This window comes from Salvelinus namaycush, chromosome 5 (assembly GCF_016432855.1).
Source record: "Salvelinus namaycush isolate Seneca chromosome 5, SaNama_1.0, whole genome shotgun sequence".
NCBI classification, from domain to species: Eukaryota; Metazoa; Chordata; class Actinopteri; order Salmoniformes; family Salmonidae; genus Salvelinus; species Salvelinus namaycush.
Window position 1 is genome coordinate 39,976,368 of NC_052311.1, and position 19,429 is coordinate 39,995,796.

General features: G+C 42.0%; 1 protein-coding gene across 1 annotated transcript in view; it reads right to left on the bottom strand.

Annotated features, from left to right (window-relative positions):
• The window catches only part of LOC120047535 (NADP-dependent malic enzyme-like), a 113,507-nt gene that overhangs the window by 23,024 nt on the left and 71,054 nt on the right, over positions 1-19,429 (bottom strand). Inside the window, exons 4-5 of the mRNA XM_038993061.1 lie at positions 18,949-19,024; positions 6,109-6,270 (exon numbers count right to left, since the gene is read on the bottom strand). Coding sequence (XP_038848989.1) covers positions 6,109-6,270; positions 18,949-19,024 — 238 coding nt within the window. The remainder of the gene's footprint in view (positions 1-6,108; positions 6,271-18,948; positions 19,025-19,429) is intronic.

Consider the following 19,429-nt stretch of genomic DNA (forward strand, 5'->3'; position numbering starts at 1 on the left):
TACTAACGTGTTAGTTCTATTAGCTATGTTAACTAGCTAATATGGTGACAATGATCTAGGCTGTGTGTAGCAGTTATGATATGGTTTGGCTTGTAAAGTTTTTTTTTGCCTGGTCACATACAGCTGAGGTGTTGTGCATTGAAGTCCACAAGCGAAGGGAAAAGGTTAGAGGAGGAGAGCGCATAGATGCGAGAGGGAATATAACGTGGCTGCTATAAAAGTGAATTGTGTTCAGGGGTGTATTCATTCTTCCGATTCTGTTGAAAAACATTTCTTAAACGGAAGCAAACAGAGCGAAACGGGGCTAAACATACCTGAAATTGTCCAATAGAAACTCATGTTTGCAACTGTTGGACTAATTATTACACCCTAGATCAGCTAGATGCAGGCAAGATTGTGCAAGGGAGTATTGAATGTGTCACTGCCTGTCCATGTATCACTGTCAAATTTCTCTCTCGACCTGTGTGCACCTACGTTGTAAACTTTCATTCATTGGCTAGGTTGTAGCAACCTCATGATGGGTATAGGGAAAATTAGAGTATCATGTAGTAGCCTAAACCTATCGATGCTACATTGAACTAGGTGAATGGACTATGAATGACAGTCATCCAATATGCTGTAATAGAAATAAGGCCATTCTCATGGAGAAAAAAAAAAATCTGACTCCCTCATCTTAAAAACGGTACCGACTGCCACTGGTCTGTTCAACTGAGGACATGACGCAAGGGAATCCTGATCCCGCTGGGAAGAGGTGATCTGGAACGCTGGCATGCCTCATCAAGACTGGAGCGTTTAGATTCCGTGGAGTCTGGGGGTGGGGGGAGGGATTTAAGGGGGTGGTCTATTTGGACAGAGCTGGGACAGGCTCTGTGTCACAAATGGACCATGACACTGTCAATCAAAACTAGTATACCCATTAACAACTCCCAGAGTAACTTTAAAGCCCCTGACATTTTCAAAACCTTCCACCCCAGGCATTGACACAGGTCTCACCACTAACTAAAACAACATTCTCAACCATGTTCATGTTCAACTCAATGATTGACTTTTACAAGACGCTAGATTACTTTCTCGTGTGCATACTGTATCCGAGGAAGGAGATACTGTATAAACAGCTCTGACAGAGTAATAATGAACGAGTTAATCTCATGTATTGGCTCAGTTGACACAGCACTGAGGTGTTGAGATATGTCGACTTTCTCCCTGAGATACTCTTCTGTTGATTGCCTGAGCTGTTCTTTCTGCTTTCAGGTGTAACTAACCCTGTTCAAAAGCAACAGTCAGGGTCTGTTTAGGACAGAGAGGTAGGAGATGGAGGGAAGAGTGGGGGATGAGGGAGCAGAGTGTGTGGGGGGGATAGGGGCCTGTCTGAAGGGACACCCCCCTTTGGGTCCAGGAGAGCGCACCCAACACAAGACAAACAACACATTGTGTGGGATGACATCACCGGGGTCTCATTTCAGTGTGTGTTGTGACACAGAGGTTATACCAGGTAATATCAGTGAAAGAGAAAGGGAGAGAAAGAGCGAGATGAGAGAGGGCCAACTTTCCCATAACACTCACCGTTTAGTTTATTTCCCACAAGCCACATTTAGATTAATGGCCATTTAGAGAAGAAAAAAAAATGTTTGTGTTGTATACTCACTCTACAGACCTGTTTACTGGGAGGGAAAACAACGTATAGACACAGAGACATGTCTTACTGATGAGTGTGAGTGTATATGTCTGTGTGTGGAAAATAGACAAAGGAGAGAGGAAAGAGAGAGATGTGCATCTGTTTTTGCGAGTACGTGCTTGTGAATGTGACGGGATGTTAGAGAGCTGAATGATGCGTCAGAAACAGTGTGCGTTTGTGTGTCAGAGGGAGGAGAGAGCGAGAAGTCCACAGGTAGCAGGGCTGTGTAGGATTAGCGATGGTTTACACAAGAGATTATCCACTTCCCGCATTCCAGTGCACCTAGAGAAGCGCACACATCCGAAACGCCTTGCACAGCACAGCCCATCCCATGCATCAGTCACATCCTATACAGGAGCTCTTCCATATCCCATCTGTTTTCTGGACATGTTCCCAAAACATTCCCCCTTGCTTTATCACATTCTGGAATTACAGTGCAACACTACCACAGGGAGATCCAGGCTGAGTCTCACATCGCACCCTACAGTATTTCCTAATTCCTATATACTTTTGACCAGGTCCCATAGAGAATAGGGTGCCATTTTGGACACAACCCCAGTCTTTCCAGTCAATGTCAAGATGTCACATGCCTGACCTCAGTGCAGGAGTCCTCATACCTACCCAAGGTCAGAAATAAGCCTCATATGTTCAATTATTTGCTGCCTACCTCCACCACCTCCTACCACTGTGTAACCCTCTGCCTGTAGGGGCTGGAGCACGGCATCAGACCAGCGTGTCTGAGATAATATATTATGAGTCAGGCCAGAGGAACTCCATATGGCTTAAGACACACAGGCACTCCATTTATCCTATTACAACTCATTTGGCCTGTCATCTCTTTAGAATAATGGAAAAATGGAAAAGGTTGTGATGGCCAACTAGAGACTACAGTGCAGGGTCTTAGTTCTCGTGAGGTTGTGTAACACATGCACGTACACACGCACTCACACACAGAGATCTGTGTCTATCCATACATGGGTGCGCCCGTGCCTGAATGAGTGTTTGTGTGCCTGTAGTGATCCTGATGGAGTGCTTAGTGATGAGTGATCTGTGGTAATGGCTGGCACATTCTGCTTCCCGGGTGGTGAGGTGATTTTTAAGGGAAATGTGCTTGGCCTGTTGTAAACTCTGACAGATACTGAGCTGCTGGGCTGCTGCTGTGCTACATCTGCAAACACTTCACAGGTTTGGAAAACACCAGGCAGAAACCTGTAACTTCTGAGTGTAAGGAAGAACACCTTTTCACACATGAAGGTTACGGCCCATTCCAGCACTATGTGTGACAATGAAGGTCTGCCCATTATTCTCAATAGTTTATTTTATTGATTAACGTTCCAATTCAGTCCCTGCCACAGACACGCATCACACAAAGGGAGAGTAGCATGAAATATGAGCACACATCGCTAAATGCACACACATAATAAAAAAATACTCCATACACACACTTCCATACATACAGAGATGAATAGAGGAGCATAGAAAGTAGACAGACCGAGCCAAATCCAGGCATAGCAGAGAAACACATCTCAAACATGCACGCACACAGACACTACAGACACGTACTCTTAGAAAAAAGGGTTCCAAAAGAGTTCTTCAGCTGTCCCCATAGGAGAACCCTTTTTGGCTCTGAAAAGGGTTCTTCAAAGGGACTCCCTATGGGGACAGCCGAAGAACCCTTTTAGGTTCTAGATAGCACTTTTTTTCTAAGAGTGCACACACACACACACACACAAATATATGGTAATACACCCCTATTTGCTTCCATCCTCTGGCAGCAGCTACAGAGTGCATTGAGGACACAGACAGTCTTTGAGGCAGCTAGTTAAAGTGGTGTTTTGATGCCTATAAATGTCCGGGAATAGTTGACAATCACCCAAGCATCCCTAAACTGGACCTGTGACAGTCACTTTCAAAATCTTTCAATAGAACAATAGAGTTCATGCATAGAAGTGTGTATGGAGATGCTATTAAAGGGATGGGGGCAGAAGGGCATGGCATTTACCTCTGCTATGAGGTAGAACAGAGTGGGAGAAACTGGCAGAGAGAGAAAACATAATCCTGTACACCAAGATCCAATGCCACCTACAGTATTCATGCTGTAGTGTAAGATCTTTTATAGGTTCTCTCATAGGCATTTTGTGTGTGTTCTATGAACAAGGGGGATTTATTCTGGGTCTCAGTGTGGTTTGATGAAGTGTGAATTGGCTAGCTGACATAAGAGAACATGGAGAGAGTTTGTGGCGACCATCCACACAGCGAATGCTACATCTGACAGGGATAGGGCTAGTCCCTCTGTTCAACTCTGCTTCCCGTCTCCTTATCTTTCCCTCCCCCTTCCTTTATTTATGCCTCTTTTATACTAGTCCCCTCGTTTTGTTGCCCATGGAGTGTCTTTCATTATTTCTCTCTATCGCCAATGATTATTGTCAGTCGTTTACATCTTTGACCAGTCCTATACCCAGCTAACCGCAAATCCATCTCCCTCTTCTTTCCTCCCACCCTTTATCCATCTATCCTTCTTTCACAGTGATGTCTTCTTTTATGTCTCATTCTCAGCATATTGAAAACTGTCAAGATCATGTCTATCCTTGACCAGACCTACCCAACTAACCCCAAATCGCCCTTTATCCTCTCCCCAACTCTTATACTGAAACTCAGAGGCTAGGAGAGCAGGTCCAGGCCCAGGAAATCAGAGGATGGCTCAGCCAAGCAGCAGGCATATGGTGGCAGTGCCACACCCTTGGCCCAGCTCTGGATGACATGGAGAAAATACACTTAAATATAGCCGTGTACACAACACAGACTATTCTTAGTTTGCTCCTGTTTAACAGTGTTGCCACAGCACACGTGCCGCCCGGCCCAGAATGAGGCTCCTCTTTCAGCTATAAAGATCAGTGAAGAATCCAGCTATGAACTGGTCTGTTTGGTACCATTTTGTGCGGCCACATTACCATAACGCTGTTTATGTAATAGCCTCAGATATGAGGTTTACATCTAATTGTTGTATAAGATGAATGAGTGAGGATGATACTGTTTGTAAAATTGTGTAATGTGATTTTGGACTGTTTAATGAAGGAAACTCCAATTCCCTAAAAAGTTTCACTAAGTCCTTGGCACGCACCCAGGGGTACAGACAGGACCGGACGTCATGAGACAGCCCTTTTCGATGTTCCGAATAAAACCCCCACTTTGAGAATTTCTCAACAGACCATGTTTCTCTCAATTACGAGAGGACAAAGGTTGCAGACCAGCTTACCTCGATAACAAGAGGGCCAAGGTTTGAGGCGACTGCTGAATCTTTTAACCATCCCACGTGGTTAAACTCTTAGACTATCGATACCGACAGAATAAGAACAAGTCTTTGATATGAATTACTAGTCTGCAGCTAGGAATTCGGTATCATTGAACGCAAAGAACGACAACCCCCGAAACATCTATAACGAAATGAATGAATGTCACTCTGAACTATCCATTCTAACCACGACCGAGAGAGAGAGAGGACGAAAACTCTCCAACAGAAACTAACTTTTCAACAGAGATCCCGACGACACACTGAGCGTAAATATATATATTGATTGCAATTGTTCCCGAATGAGTGAGCGTTCATGTGCAAAGGATTAGCATTTCAATTGTTATAATTATCAACTTTGTAGTGTCTCATCTCAGTTGACCCCCACTTCCCTTTTTCTCCACCAAGCCGCGATATCGGTTTATCCCACTAAAGAAAACGCCGTTATCATTTCCTTGTAACTATCTACATCTTCTGTGAATTACTTAGTTAGTAAATAAATTATTTAAGACAATTGATGTATGGATGACTCATAGTGAAGACTGGGTTCGTGCAGATAACCAACAATTTACAACGTTTGGAATGAGACTAACGTGAGGTAAAGTAAATAATGAATTAATTAAGAAGACTAATTGATCAGATATGAAAATATCTGAAAAGTTATTAGGAAAATTATAACTTTGTAATCTGAATATTTTCCTTGGTGCCCCGACTTCCTAGTTAATTACAGTTACATGATTAATCAGTTAAATCGCGTAATAATAATTACAGAGAGTTATTTGATGAATAAGTCTTCAGTTTAATGATGCCAAAGACACGACACGTGCTTTTCTGTCTTGCATGGGTGAACAGTACGGCTTTCCTCAGTTGCGTTCAGGGTGTTTCCTCGTTGTAAAGTGTGAGAATTTCTCGTTTCTTGGCTGTTAGTGCTTGGAAATGTGGAGTTTGGAGTCTGAGGGGCTTACCTGAATATAACGTATTGACTGGAGGGTGTTTTCTTAGCTGGCATATTACGTCTAGCATATAATATGTTACGAAGTTGACAGTTTTCTTTGTTACATAGTTGACGGGTGTCAAGTGTATCATCTTGTTTGCATGTAGCTATGCGTGTATTCACTTGGTTGTTAGGTGTGCCTCTTCTTACCTCATTGTCTGTGCCCACATCCAGCATGACTGGCAGACACTGCTGGGGTGGCATGCCTCCACAGGCCGTGTAGAGTGCCAGTTTGCCCACAGGGATGCCCATGCCGTAGCAGCCCAGGTCCCCCAGGCCCAGGATCCTCTCTCCGTCTGTCACACACACCGCCTGTCAATCACATCACATCACACCTGTCAATCATACCTGTGAGTCTATGTCAATCAAATACATTATCAGTCAGAGCAGACTGTCTATGGCTCTAGATAAGTCATTTTCTTTCGGCTTCCTGTTTGAAATTAACCAAATAAACTCTCAGATTAGCCAAAAATGTTATCATAATATCAGGTAGTGAAAATACAGTAACTAGCAAATAAAGCCAGCATATTCATTAGCCAATCAGTTTCAGTAAGTGTACATGATTAAACAGGAAATATTCACACACAATATTCACTACTGGCACGTCCTGTGTCTGTAAAATACATAAGTCAAAGACGTTATCAGTCAGAGCAGAATATTAGTAACTCTAGACAACGGTAGTCCCTAACCTCAAAGGATATCATCAAGCAGTCAGTGAAAATACAGACAGCAACTTGCAAATAAATCTATGTTCAGTAACTAATAATTTACTGTACAGTTAGCATACATTACATGGACGTGATTTAACAGGATATATTCAAACTAGCTACTGTAACAGCATTGCTTCCATCACTCCATTCCCATACTACCCTGCCAAGCAAACCCCCCACCAATCCTGCTTCTCTACTCCATCTCCCCTGTAGGTCTGGCCCGGTCCTGCTTCACACAACCTAACCATGCACTCTTATTAAACAGAAAACAACAAACGAATTGCCTGACGTTCTCAATGTGGAATTTACAAACGAATGATTGTGTAACACAACCTGATCACCAGGGGTGTTTTGGGGGAAAAAACTTTATTGTCCAGGAAATGTGTCTTTGGCTTCACAATAACTTGATTGACATTAAAACATCATCATGCTTAATAAGTGACCAACAACAAATATATATAAAGACAGTTATGAACTGGGTGGTTCGAGCTCTGAATGCTGATTGTCTGAAAGACGTGTTATGTCAGACCGTATACCACGGGAAACATTTCCTTTTTTTTACTGCTCTAATTACATTGGTATTTAAGTGATAATGCCCGAGAAGCCGGTGTTTGGATGATATGGCATGGCTGTTATTAGGCCTGAGACTAAGACGAGTGGCGGCAAACCGTGCCAATATATCCTCCAAACACCTGCTTTGGGGGCATTATCACTTTTATACAACGGGTTAGCAACATATTCAAATAATGACTGACATATTTTCATTAAAAACATTATTTTGATGGATTTATATCTATGGCAACATTCTTATCCCTTGCTTGATAGCTAGCCAACTACGGCTAACTTACAGTCACAGCCAGAATAACAGAAAACAGCTGCGTTTGCATTTGTTTAAGCTGTTTTCTAGTGACATTTATTTGGATACATCCATAACAATGAGCTAATGATGCGCAATTTCACCTGGCATAGAAAATGTGCTCTCTCGTTAGGAAATTGTTGTTCAGAGGAGCTAGGCAACAACACAGATAACTCGATCATTTCAAACTGAAGTTGGAAAGCTGCATTTCATTTAGCTTAACTGTTTTATATTGAAATTTCTTTCTATACGCTACTTTTCAAACGTTTGTGGTCACTTACAAATATCCTCGTTTTTTTGTCCATTAAAATAACATATTGATCAGAAATACAGTGTAGACTTTGTTAATTTTGTAAATGAAGCTGCCAGTCCTCAACTGGCAGCTTCATTAAACAGCATCCGCAAAACACCAGTCTCAATGTCAACAGTGAAGAGGCGACTCCGGGATGTGTCCAGTGCCTGTCCAGTGCCTGTGTTATTTTGCCCATCTTAATCTTTTATTTTTATTGGCCAGTCTGAGATATGGCTTTTTCTTTGCCACTCTGCCTAGAAGGCCAGCATCCCGGAGTCGCCTCTTCGTTGTTGATGTTTAGACTGGTGTTTTGCGGGTACTATTTAATGAAGCTGCAAGTTGAGGACTTGTGAGGCATCTGTTTCTCAAACTAGACACTCTAATGTACTTGTCCTCTTGCTCAGTTGTGCATTCTGGTTAGAGCCAGTTTGCACTGTTCTGTGAAGGGAGTAGTACACAGTGTTGTACGAGATCTTCAATGTCTTGGCAATTTCTCGCATGGAATGGCCTTCATTCCTCAGAACAAGAATAGACTGACGAGTTTCAGACGAAAGTTCTTTGTTTCTGGCCATTTTGAGCCTGTAATCGAACCCACAACTGCTGATGCTCCAGATACTCAACTAGTCTAAAGGACAGTTTTATTGCTTCTTTAAATCAGCACAACAGTTTTCAGCTGTGCTAACATAATTGCAAAAGGGTTTTCTAATGATCAATTAGCCTTTTAAAATGATAAACTTGGATCAGCTAACACAATGTGCCATTGGAACACAGGAGTGATGGTTGCTGATAATGGGCCTCTGTTCGCCTATGTAGATATTCCATTAAAATAAATAAATAAGCCGTTTGCAGCTACAATAATCATTTACAACATTAACAATGTCTACACTGTATTTCTGATCAATTTTATGTTATTGTAAATGGACAAAAAATGTTATTTTCTTTCAAAAACAAGGACATTTCTAAGTGACCCCAAACTTTTGAACGGTAGTGTATATACCCATACAAATTATGCTGATTCATGATTTCGACTGGCTGAGAAAAGCTGCCTGCCGGTCTCTCTCATCCCAACTCCTGACCCCTACACATTCATTATTATGGGATAGCTGGAGATCGAATTTCAATATTGAAACAATGTTGCAAATGTCAGAGAGACAGATAGCAAGGTTTATACAAATCTCCACTATTGAAACCAATTGCTAGTCTAAAGGAAATTGGAGATAATGTCTAGATGCTTTTTACAGTGGAGATCAAGTTTATAAATTGGCTGGGCTGATGAGACAGTGGATTGCGCAACGAGATGGAACAGAATAAATAGGCATATCAACGTCATAGCTTTAGCCAGTGGTAACTTGTAGAATAGACACAGGCTGGAATGCGGTTTTAACCAATCAGCATCCAGGATTAGACCCATCCGTTGTATAAAATAGCAGTAAGACACCTCTGGGGTTTTGAGGTATATGGCCAATATACCACAGTTAAGGGCTGTGTGCAGGCACTCAGCATTGCATCGTGCTTAAGAACAGCACTTGGCTGTGGTATATTGGCCATATACCACACCTCCTCTGGCTTTATTGCTTATCGCATTACTCAACAACATGAAAGCAGATATAATTAAAAGGAACAATCTTCCCATGAATCGTACAGGTAGAATAAACCTCTTTAGAATAGCATGGCTCCCAAAGTTTCTATATTTATTTTCAGAAATACCAATTACCCCACTGAAGAAATTCTTTAAAAAAGTATCCCGTCATACGACTTTATATGGGCAAATAAAACTCATAGAATAAAAATAAAAGTTTTACATCTCCCTAAGTCTGAAGGTGGTTTAACCTTCCAGACCTGGAATTATATAAACTCTCCACCCTGCGACATACAGAGCTTTCAGAAAGTATTCAGACCCCTTGACTTTTCCCACATTTTGTTATGTTACAGCCTTATTCTAAAATGGATTAAATAAAAATGTTCCTCATCTATATGGAAGAAAATGAAATGGATTCTACAAGAACTAAAATCACTCCCTAAAACACACCCCTATGGAACAATCCTTGGATAGCTTTTCAGAATTCACCGATAAATTGTCCCATATGGAAAACTAAAGGCATAGAAATCATAAATGACTTGGTAATAGGAAATACAATTATTTCCATGACAGAATTAAAAAGCCATTTTGGACTGACCAATGTACAGTCGTGGCCAAAAGTTTTGAGAATGACACAAATATTAATTTTCACAAAGTTTGCTCCTTCAGTGACTTTAGATATTTTTGTCAGATGTTACTATGAAATACTGAAGTATATTTACAAGCATTTCATAAGTGTCAAAGGCTTTTATTGACAATTGACAACATGAAGTTGATGCAAAGAGTCAATATTTGCAGTGTTGACCCTTCTTTTTCAAGACCTCTGCAATTCGCCCTGGCATGCTGTCAATTAACTTCTGGGCCACATCCTGTCTGATGGCAGCCCATTCTTGCATAATCAATGCTTGGAGTTTGTCAGAATTTGTGGGTTTTTGTTTGTCCACCCGCCTCTTGAGGATTGACCACAAGTTCTCAATGGGATTAAGGTCTGGGGAGTTTCCTGGCCATTGACCCAAAATATCGATATTTTGTTCTCCGAGCCACTTAGTTATCACTTTTGCCTTATGGCAAGGTGCTCCATCATGCTGGAAAAGGCATTGTTCCTCACCAAACTGTTCCTGGATGGTTGGGAGAAGTTGCACTCGGAGGATGTGTTGGTACCATTCTTTACTCATGGCTGTGTTCTTAGGCAATATTGTGAGTGAGCCCACTCCCTTGGCTGAGAAGCAACCCCACACATGAATGGTCTCAGGATGCTTTACTGTTGGCATGACACAGGACTGATGCTAGCGCTCACCTTGTCTTCTCCGGACAAGCTTTTTTCCGGATGCCCCAAACAATCGGAAAGGGGATTCATCAGACAAAATGACTTTACCCCAGTCCTCAGCAGTCCAATCCCTGTACCTTTTGCAGAATATCAGTCTGTCCCTGAAGTTTTTCCTGGAGAGAATTGGCTTCTTTGCTGCCCTTCTTGACACCAGGCCATCCTCCAAACGTCTTCGCCTCACTGTGCGTGCAGATGCACTCACACCTGCATGCTGCCATTCCTGAGCAAGCTCTGTACTGGTGGTGCCCCGATCCCGCAGCTGAATCAAATTTAGGAAACGGTCCTGGCGCTTGTTGGACTTCCTGGGGCGCCCTGAAGCCTTCTTCACAACAATTGAACCGCTCTCCTTGAAGTTCTTGATGATCCGATGAATGGTTGATTTAGGTGCAATCTTACTGTCAGCAATATCCTTGCCTGTGAAGCCCTTTTTGCGCAAAGCAATGATGACGGAACGTGTTTCTTTGCAGGTAACCATGATTGACATAGGAAGAACAATGATTCCAAGCACCACCCCCCTTTTGAAGCTTCCAGTCTGTTATTCGACTTCAAACAGAATGACAAAGTGATCTCCAGCCTTGTCCACGTCAACACTAACACCTGTGTTAACGAGAGAATCACTGACATGTCAGCTGGTCCTTTTGTGGCAGGGCTGAAATGCAGTAGAAATGTTTTTTTTGGGGATTCAGTTAATTTGCATGGCAAAGAGGGACTTTGCAATTAATTACAGTTCATCTGATCACTCTTCATAACATTCTGGAGTATATGCAAATTGCCATCATACAAACCGAGGCAGCACACTTTGTGAAAATTAATATTTGTGTCATTCTCAAAACCTTTGGCAACGACCGTAGACATTTTCAAATACGATCTGAAATCTTTTATAGACATAAGAGTAATGTTGAGGGAATCCTATTTGAGTCAGAAAAGGAAATTCATATGATAGGTAAGATATACAAAACCTTGCAGAGAGTCTATCCAACAAACAATCTTATAAATATGACCTATTGGAACAAAGACATGAAAATAACTGAAATTGGCACAAAATGGAGGGAGCATTCGAACATAACTAACAAAATTACAGTTCATGAAAATGAATGCTTAATCCAGTATAAACTAATGTATAGAATTATTATACGAGACAAAATTCACAAATTCGACAGCACAATGGCAGTCATGCCTTAAATGTAAAATTAACAATGACTCAATAATTCATGCCTTCTGTGAGTGTTATAAAGTCCAAAAGTTACGGGCGGAGATAGAAAGTTGGCTGTTTTACAATGCAAATGTACTTTTAATCCGTATATCTGCATATTTCAAGACATGGCATATGAGGGTGCGATGAGATACGCAATGGGTTGCACCATACTTTTCTCAATCATTTTGATTTTTTTTTTTCTTTAAATCTGGAAATCAAATGACATACCCAAATCTAACTGCCTGTAGCTCAGGACCTGAAGCAAGAATATGTATATTATTGATACTATTTGAAAGAAAACACTTTGAAGTTTGTGGAATCTTTGAAATGCAAAAGAAAGGCCATTATATCACTTAGGAGTCCAGGGACAGTTTAGATTTTGGCCACTAGATGGTAGTAGTGTATGTGCAACGTTTAGACTGATTCAATGAACCATTTCATTACTGTTCAAAATGTTGTATCACGTCTGCCCAAATGTGCCGAATTGGTCAATTAATAAATGTTCAAGTACATAACTATAGAGAACATACAAACATGATATGGTAATATTCAGGGGGGGGGGGGGGATGCCAGACACAGCAGGGGTTCAAACTGTAGAACCCAGTTCCTACATTTTAATATAAAAATTGATTTTAACAAACAAAACTATTTACCCATTTTACCCTCAGTACTTTATTATGTACATGATTTACCTTCAGAGGTGAATGTATCAAACCAGTTGCCGTGATAAGTGTTTTGTTGTTGTGCACTCTCCTCAAACAATATCATGGTATTTGTTCACTGTAACAGCTATTGTAAATTGGACAGTGCAGTTAGATTAACAAGTTAAGCTTCCTGCCCATATAAGACATGTCTATGTTCTGAGAAATGTTCTTGTTACTTACAACGTCATGCTAATCACATCCCGAAGGGGGGGGACACCGATCCTGTAGAGGTTTTAAGACAATGGAAAAATCTAAACTATTTATATTTAAATATTGAAAAGGGTTGGGTGACAGAGAAAAACAGATTAATGCAATTTGAGGCAATATTTATTTATTTTATTGAACCTTTATTTAAGTAGGCAAGTCAGTTTTACAATGACGGCCTACCAAAAGGCAAAAGGCCTCCTGCGGTGACGGGGGCTGTGATGAAGAAAAAATATAAATAAATATAGGACAAAACACACATCACGAAAAGAGAGACAACACAAGACTACATAAAGAGAGACCTAAGACGACACAGCAAGGCAGCAACACAACATGACAACATCATGGTAGCAACACAATATGGTAGAAGCCAAAAACATGGTCCAAACATTATTGGGCACAGACAACAACACAAAGGCCAAGAAGGTAGAGACAACAATACATCACGCAAAGCAGCCACAACTGTCAGTAAGAGTGCCCATGATTGAGTCTTTGAATGAAGAGGGAAAAAAACTGTCCAGTTTGAGTGTTTGTTGCAGCTCGTTCCAGTCCCTAGCTGCAGCGAACTGAAAAGACGAGCGACCCTGGGATGTGTGTGCTTTGGGGACCTTTAACAGAATGTGACTGGCAGAACGGGTGTTGTATGTGGAGGATGAGGTCTGCAGTACTGTAGATATCTCAGATAAGGGGGAGTGATGCCTAAGAGGGTTTTATAAATAAGCATCAACCAGTGGGTCCTGCGATAGGTACATCATTTTACAAGCACTGGAGAGAGATGCGGTGGGAACATGTGGGTCTGGGCAGGTGTGATGACATTAATGTTTGTGTGCGTCTGTCTGTTGTATTTTATCTATATATGTTTATATTGTTTGAAAAATGTAATCTTGCAAAAAAAGTTAATAAAAAATCAGGAGCACTTCATCATCATCAACTTCATAATATGTTCGATCCCAAAACCCAACATGCATGTGTGTTTTTCCATGATTAGTCTGACGCAGGCCACTCTGGCACTTTACTTTTACAACCTTCTTCCACACTGGTTCCACAGCACCCTGACACCACCTCAAGGGATGATGTCATCCACCTAATCATGTTTTTAATGCCCAATGAACACATGATTAGGGGTTTATGACATTCTAACAGCAAAACCACTTATTATTTTTGGGAAAAATGTAATTAATAGTCCCATACATTTGGGGCTTACTGATTTGTTTCAGAATTTGTAGCTTTTATTATTGGAACTATGTAAGTAGGGCATCGGATCGTGATGAATAGTTTTATATGAGGTCCTGTGAGCTCAGGGTTTCAGAGGGAAATGCCATTGTGTTGACAGCTGTGAACAGGTGGTAGACCGGCTAGAGGCTGCAGCAGGCATATCTTTACATGCCAAGAATACCTGGACGACTTGTCATACTGACTCTACAGTTGAAGTCAAAAGTTTACATACACTTAGGTTGGAATCATTAAAATTCGTTTTTCAACCACTCCACAAATTTATTATTAACAAAAAATAGTTTTGGCAAATCGGTTAGGACATCTACTTTGTGCATGACAAGTAATTTTTCCAACAATTGTTTACAGACAGATTATTTCACTGTATCACAATTCCAATGTGCCAGAAGTTTACATACACTAAATTGACTGTGCCTTTAAACAGCTTGGAAAATTCCAGAAAATTATGTCATGGCTTTAGAAGATTCTGATAGGATAATTGACATAATTTGAGTCAATTGGAGGTGTACCTGTGGATTTATTTCAAGGCCTACCTTCAAACTCAGTGCCTCTTTGCTTGATATCATGGGAAAATCTAAAGAAATCAGCCAAGACCTCAGGAAAAAAAGGGTAGACCTCCACAAGTCTGGTTCATCCTTGGAAGCAATTTCCAAACGCCTGAAGGTACCACGTTCATCTGTACAAACAATACTATGCAAGTATAAACACCATGGGACTACGCAGCTGTCATACCGCTCAGGAAGGAGACACGTTCTGTCTCCTAGAGATGAACGTACTTTGGTGCGAAATGTGCCAATCAATCCCAGAACAACAGCAAAGGACCTTGTGAAGATGCTGAAGGAAACAGGTACAAAAGTATCTATATCCACAGTAAAACAAGTCCTATATCGACATAACCTGAAGGGCCGCTCAGCAAGGAAGAAGCCACTGCTCCAAAACCGCCATAAAAAAAGCCAGACTACGGTTTGAAACTGCACATGGGACAAAGATCGTACTTTTGAGAAATGTCCTCTCGTCTGATGAAACAAAAATAGAACGGACGAGGCTTGCAAGCCGAAGAACACCATCCAAACTGACGCACGGGGGTGGCAGCATCATGTTGTGGGGGTGCTTTGCTGCAGGAGGGACTGGTGCACTTCACAAAATAGATTATGTGGATTATGTGGATATATTGAAGCAACATTTCAAGACATCAGTCAGGAAGTTAAAACTTGGTCACAAATGGGTCTTCCAAATGGACAATGATCCCAAGCATACTTCCAAAGTTGTGGCAAAATGGCTTAAGGACAACAAAGTCACGGTATTGGAGTGACCATCACAAAGCACTGACCTCAATCCTATAGAAAATTTGTGGGCAGAACTGAAAAAGCATGTGCGAGCAAGGAGGCCTACAAACCTGACTAAGTTACACCAGCTCTGTCAGGAGGAATGGGCCAAAATTCACCCAACTTATTGTGGGAAGCTTGTGGAAGGCTACCCAAAATGCTTGACCCAAATTAAACAATTTAAAGGCCATGCTACCAAATACTAATTGAGTGTATGTAAACTTCTGAGCCACTGGGAATGTGATGACATAAATAAAAGCTGAAATAAATAATTCTCTACTATTATTCTGACATTTCACATGCTTAAAATAAAGTGGTTATCCTAACTGACCTAAGACAGGGAATTTTTACTCTGATTAAATGTCAGGAATTGTGAAAAACTGAGTTTACATGTATTTGGCTAAGGTGTATGTAAACTTCTGACTTCAACTGTATATGACAAGAGCATGACTTGATATGGATGCCTGATGAAGACCTAAAGGTCGAAATGTTGTTGTAAATAAATATCATCTGCGAGCATGACCAGCAGTGTGTGGCATTTTCCTTTCTGTTTTCCATGAGTTTGCCTACAACTCCAGCACCTGCGGAAAGTAACTGGATGTGCGTATGTTCTTCAGCATTTGTACAAGATCATGACTTATTAGAGGATATTAGAGCACAGTTGGATGTAATGGCCTCACAGGCCAGAACCCATTGACATCAATGCATGATTTACGAGAAAGTTGGAGTTACACTATACAGTGCCTTCGGAAAGTATTCAGACCCCTTGACTTGTTCCACATTTTGTTACGTTACAGCCTTATTCTAACATTTATTACAAGAAGAAAAAAAAGTTATTTAAAAATAATAAACAATAATATCACATTTAAATAATTATTCAGATCCGTTACTCTGTACTTTGTTGAAGCAACTTTGGCAGCGATTACAGCATAGAGTCTTCTTGGGTATGATGCTACAAGCTTGGCACCCCTGTATTTGGTAAGTTTCTTCCATTCTTCTTTGCAGATCCTCTCAAGCTCTGTTGGATGGGGAGCGTTGCTGCACAGCTATTTTCAGGTCTCTCCAGAGATGTTCGAGTCTGGGCTTTGGCTGAGTCATTCAAGGACATTCAGAGACTGTCCCGAAGACACTCCTGCGTTGTCTTGGCTGTGTGTTTAGGGTTGTCGTCCTTTTGGAAGGTGAACCTTCACCCCAGTCTGAGGTTCTGAGCACTCTGAAGCAGGTTTTCATCAAGGATCTCTCTGTACTTTGCTCCATTCATCTTTTCCTCGATCCTGACTAGTCTTCCAGTCCCTGACACTGAAAAACATCCCCACAGCATGATAATGCCACCACCATGCTTCAATGTAGGGTTGGTGCCAGGTTTCTTCCAGACGTGGCGCTTGGCATTCAGGCCAAAGAGTTCAATCTTGGTTTCATCAGCCCAAAGAATCTTGTTTCTCATGGTCTGAGAGTCCATTAGGTGCCTTTTGGCAAACTCCAAGCGGGCTATCATTTGCCTTTTACTGAGAAGTGGCTTCTGTCTGGCACTCTACCATAAAGGCCTGATTGGTGGAGTGCTGCTTGTCATTTTGAAAGGTTCTCCCATCTCCACAGAGGAATGGAGCTCTGTCATGTCAATGACCATCAGGTTCTTGGTCACCTCCCCGACTAAGGCCCTTCTCCCCCGATTGCTCAGTTTGGCCGGGCGGCCGGCTCTAGGAAGAGTCTCGTTGGTACCAAAAATCTTCCATTTAAGAATGATGGAGGCCACTGTGTTCTTGGGGAAATTTAATGCTGTAGACATTTTTTGGTACTCTTCCCCAGATCTGTACCTCGACACAATCCTGTCTCGGAGCTCTACGGACAATTTCTTCGACCTCATGGCTTGGTTTTTGCTCTGACGTGCACTGTCAACTGTGGGATCTTATATAGACAGGTGTGTGCCTTTCCAAATCATGTCCAATCAATTGAATTTACCACAGGTGGACTCCAATCAAGTTGTAGACACATCGAGGATTATCAATTGAAACAGGATGCACCTGAGCTCATTTTCGAGTCTCATAGTAAAGGGGCTGAATACTTATGTAAATAAGATATATTTTTATACATTGGTAAAAATGTCAACACCTGTTTTCGCTTGGTCATTATGGGTATTGTGTGTAGATTGCTGAGTATTATTATTTATTTAATCCATTTTAGAATAAGGCTGTAACGTAACAAAATGTGGAAAAAGTCAAGGGGTCTGTATACTTTCCAAAGGCACAGTATACACAAAAGTATGTAGACATCCCTTCAAATGTGTGGATTTGGCTATTTCAGCCACACCTGTTGTTTTTCCATGGTTTGGGCTAGGCCCCTTAGTTCCAGTGAAGGGAAATCTTAACGTTACAGCATACAATGACATTCTAGACGATTGTGTGCTTCCAACTTTGTGGCAACAGGTTGGGGAAGGCCCTTTCCTGTTTCAGCATGACAATGCCCCCGTACACAAAACGAGGTCCATACAGAAATGGTTTGTCGAGATTGGTGTGGAATAACTTGACTGGCCTGCACACAACCCTGACCTCAACCCCATCGAACACCTTTGGGATGAATTGGAAAGCCGACTGCAAGCCAGGCCTGATCGCCCAACATCAGTGCCCGACCTCACTAATGCTCTTGTGGCTGAATGGAAGCAAGTCCCCGCAGCAATGTTCCAACATGTAGTGGAAAGCCTTCCCAGAAGAGTGGAGGCTGTTATAGCAGCAAAGGGGGGACCAACTCCATATTAATGCCCATCATTTTTGGAACGAGATGTTCGATGAGCAGGTGTCCACATACTTTTGGTCATGTAGCGTATGTGTGCTTTTCAGTGGCGGCTGGTGGGAGAAGCTATAGGAGAATGGGCTATTGTAATGGCTGGAACGGTATCAAACATATGGATACCACATGTCCTCCTATAGCTCTTCCCACCAGCCTCCACTGGTGCCTATCCCCAGTTATCACACTGTCCATACAGAGAACTACCAGGAATGCTAACCCCTGACTTCTAAGCCAGGGCTGCCCAACTTCCTCCTGAAGAGCTACTCTGTTGCAGAGCAGAATTTCACTCCAACCCTGATCTAACACACCTGATTCTACTAGTTAGCAGTTCACCAGGACCTTGCTTCGCCGGATCAGGCGTGTAATTTACAACAGGCCTGGAGCAAAACCATGCATATGTAACCGATGTGAAATGGCTAGCTAGTTAGCGGTGGTGCGCGCTAATAGCGTTTCAATCGGTGACGTCACTCGCTCTGAGACCTGAAGTAGTTGTTCCCCTTGCTTTGTGGCGCGATGGGTAACGATGCTTCGAGAGTGGCTGTTGTTGATGTGTGCAGAGAGTCCCTGGTTCGAGCCCAGGTTGGGGCGAGGAGAGGGACGGAAGCAATACTGTTACACATACCCAGTAGCAATACCTGCCTTAAGCCATCAGACCAAACAACTAGGCCTAACAGTGAAAAGGGCATAGCACCCCTAATAGAGCGATATGGTGCCATTTCAGACACAACCTATTTCTGCATTATATAGGGAAAGGCCATTTCAGGTTTGACCATAGACTTACGCGTATGTCCTTCTCTGGCCAGCTCTGGAGCACGGTGGAGATGTGAGTGAGGTCATGGATGGTGATAAAAAGCCCCCTGGAACAGATCAGAGATCAGATGAGTTATAATGAGTGAGACTAGACAAACTGTTTACAGTACCTTTCACATTGCACATCGATTACCAGCATAAGGAAATACTGTAATTTTCCTCAGTGCAGGGTCAGTACGGAGAAAAAAACATTGTCTTTGCATTCAGTTTCAAATGGTTCTTTGATACCTGAATGGAAGCTTGAAATTAACTTTAAGCACTATTTGAGTAGCTTTTTGAAGTTTCAATACAATTTTTCTGCCTTTTTCCCCCCCTACTTGTGCTGTAATATCCCAGAGCAGATGCCACCTGGAAAATGGATAGCTGGGCCAGGGACCCCTCTAGTGCTCCTCTGCTCCAGGAAAAGCTAGAGAGATACGCTTAGTCTGTGTACGTAGGCCCACAGGGTGGGA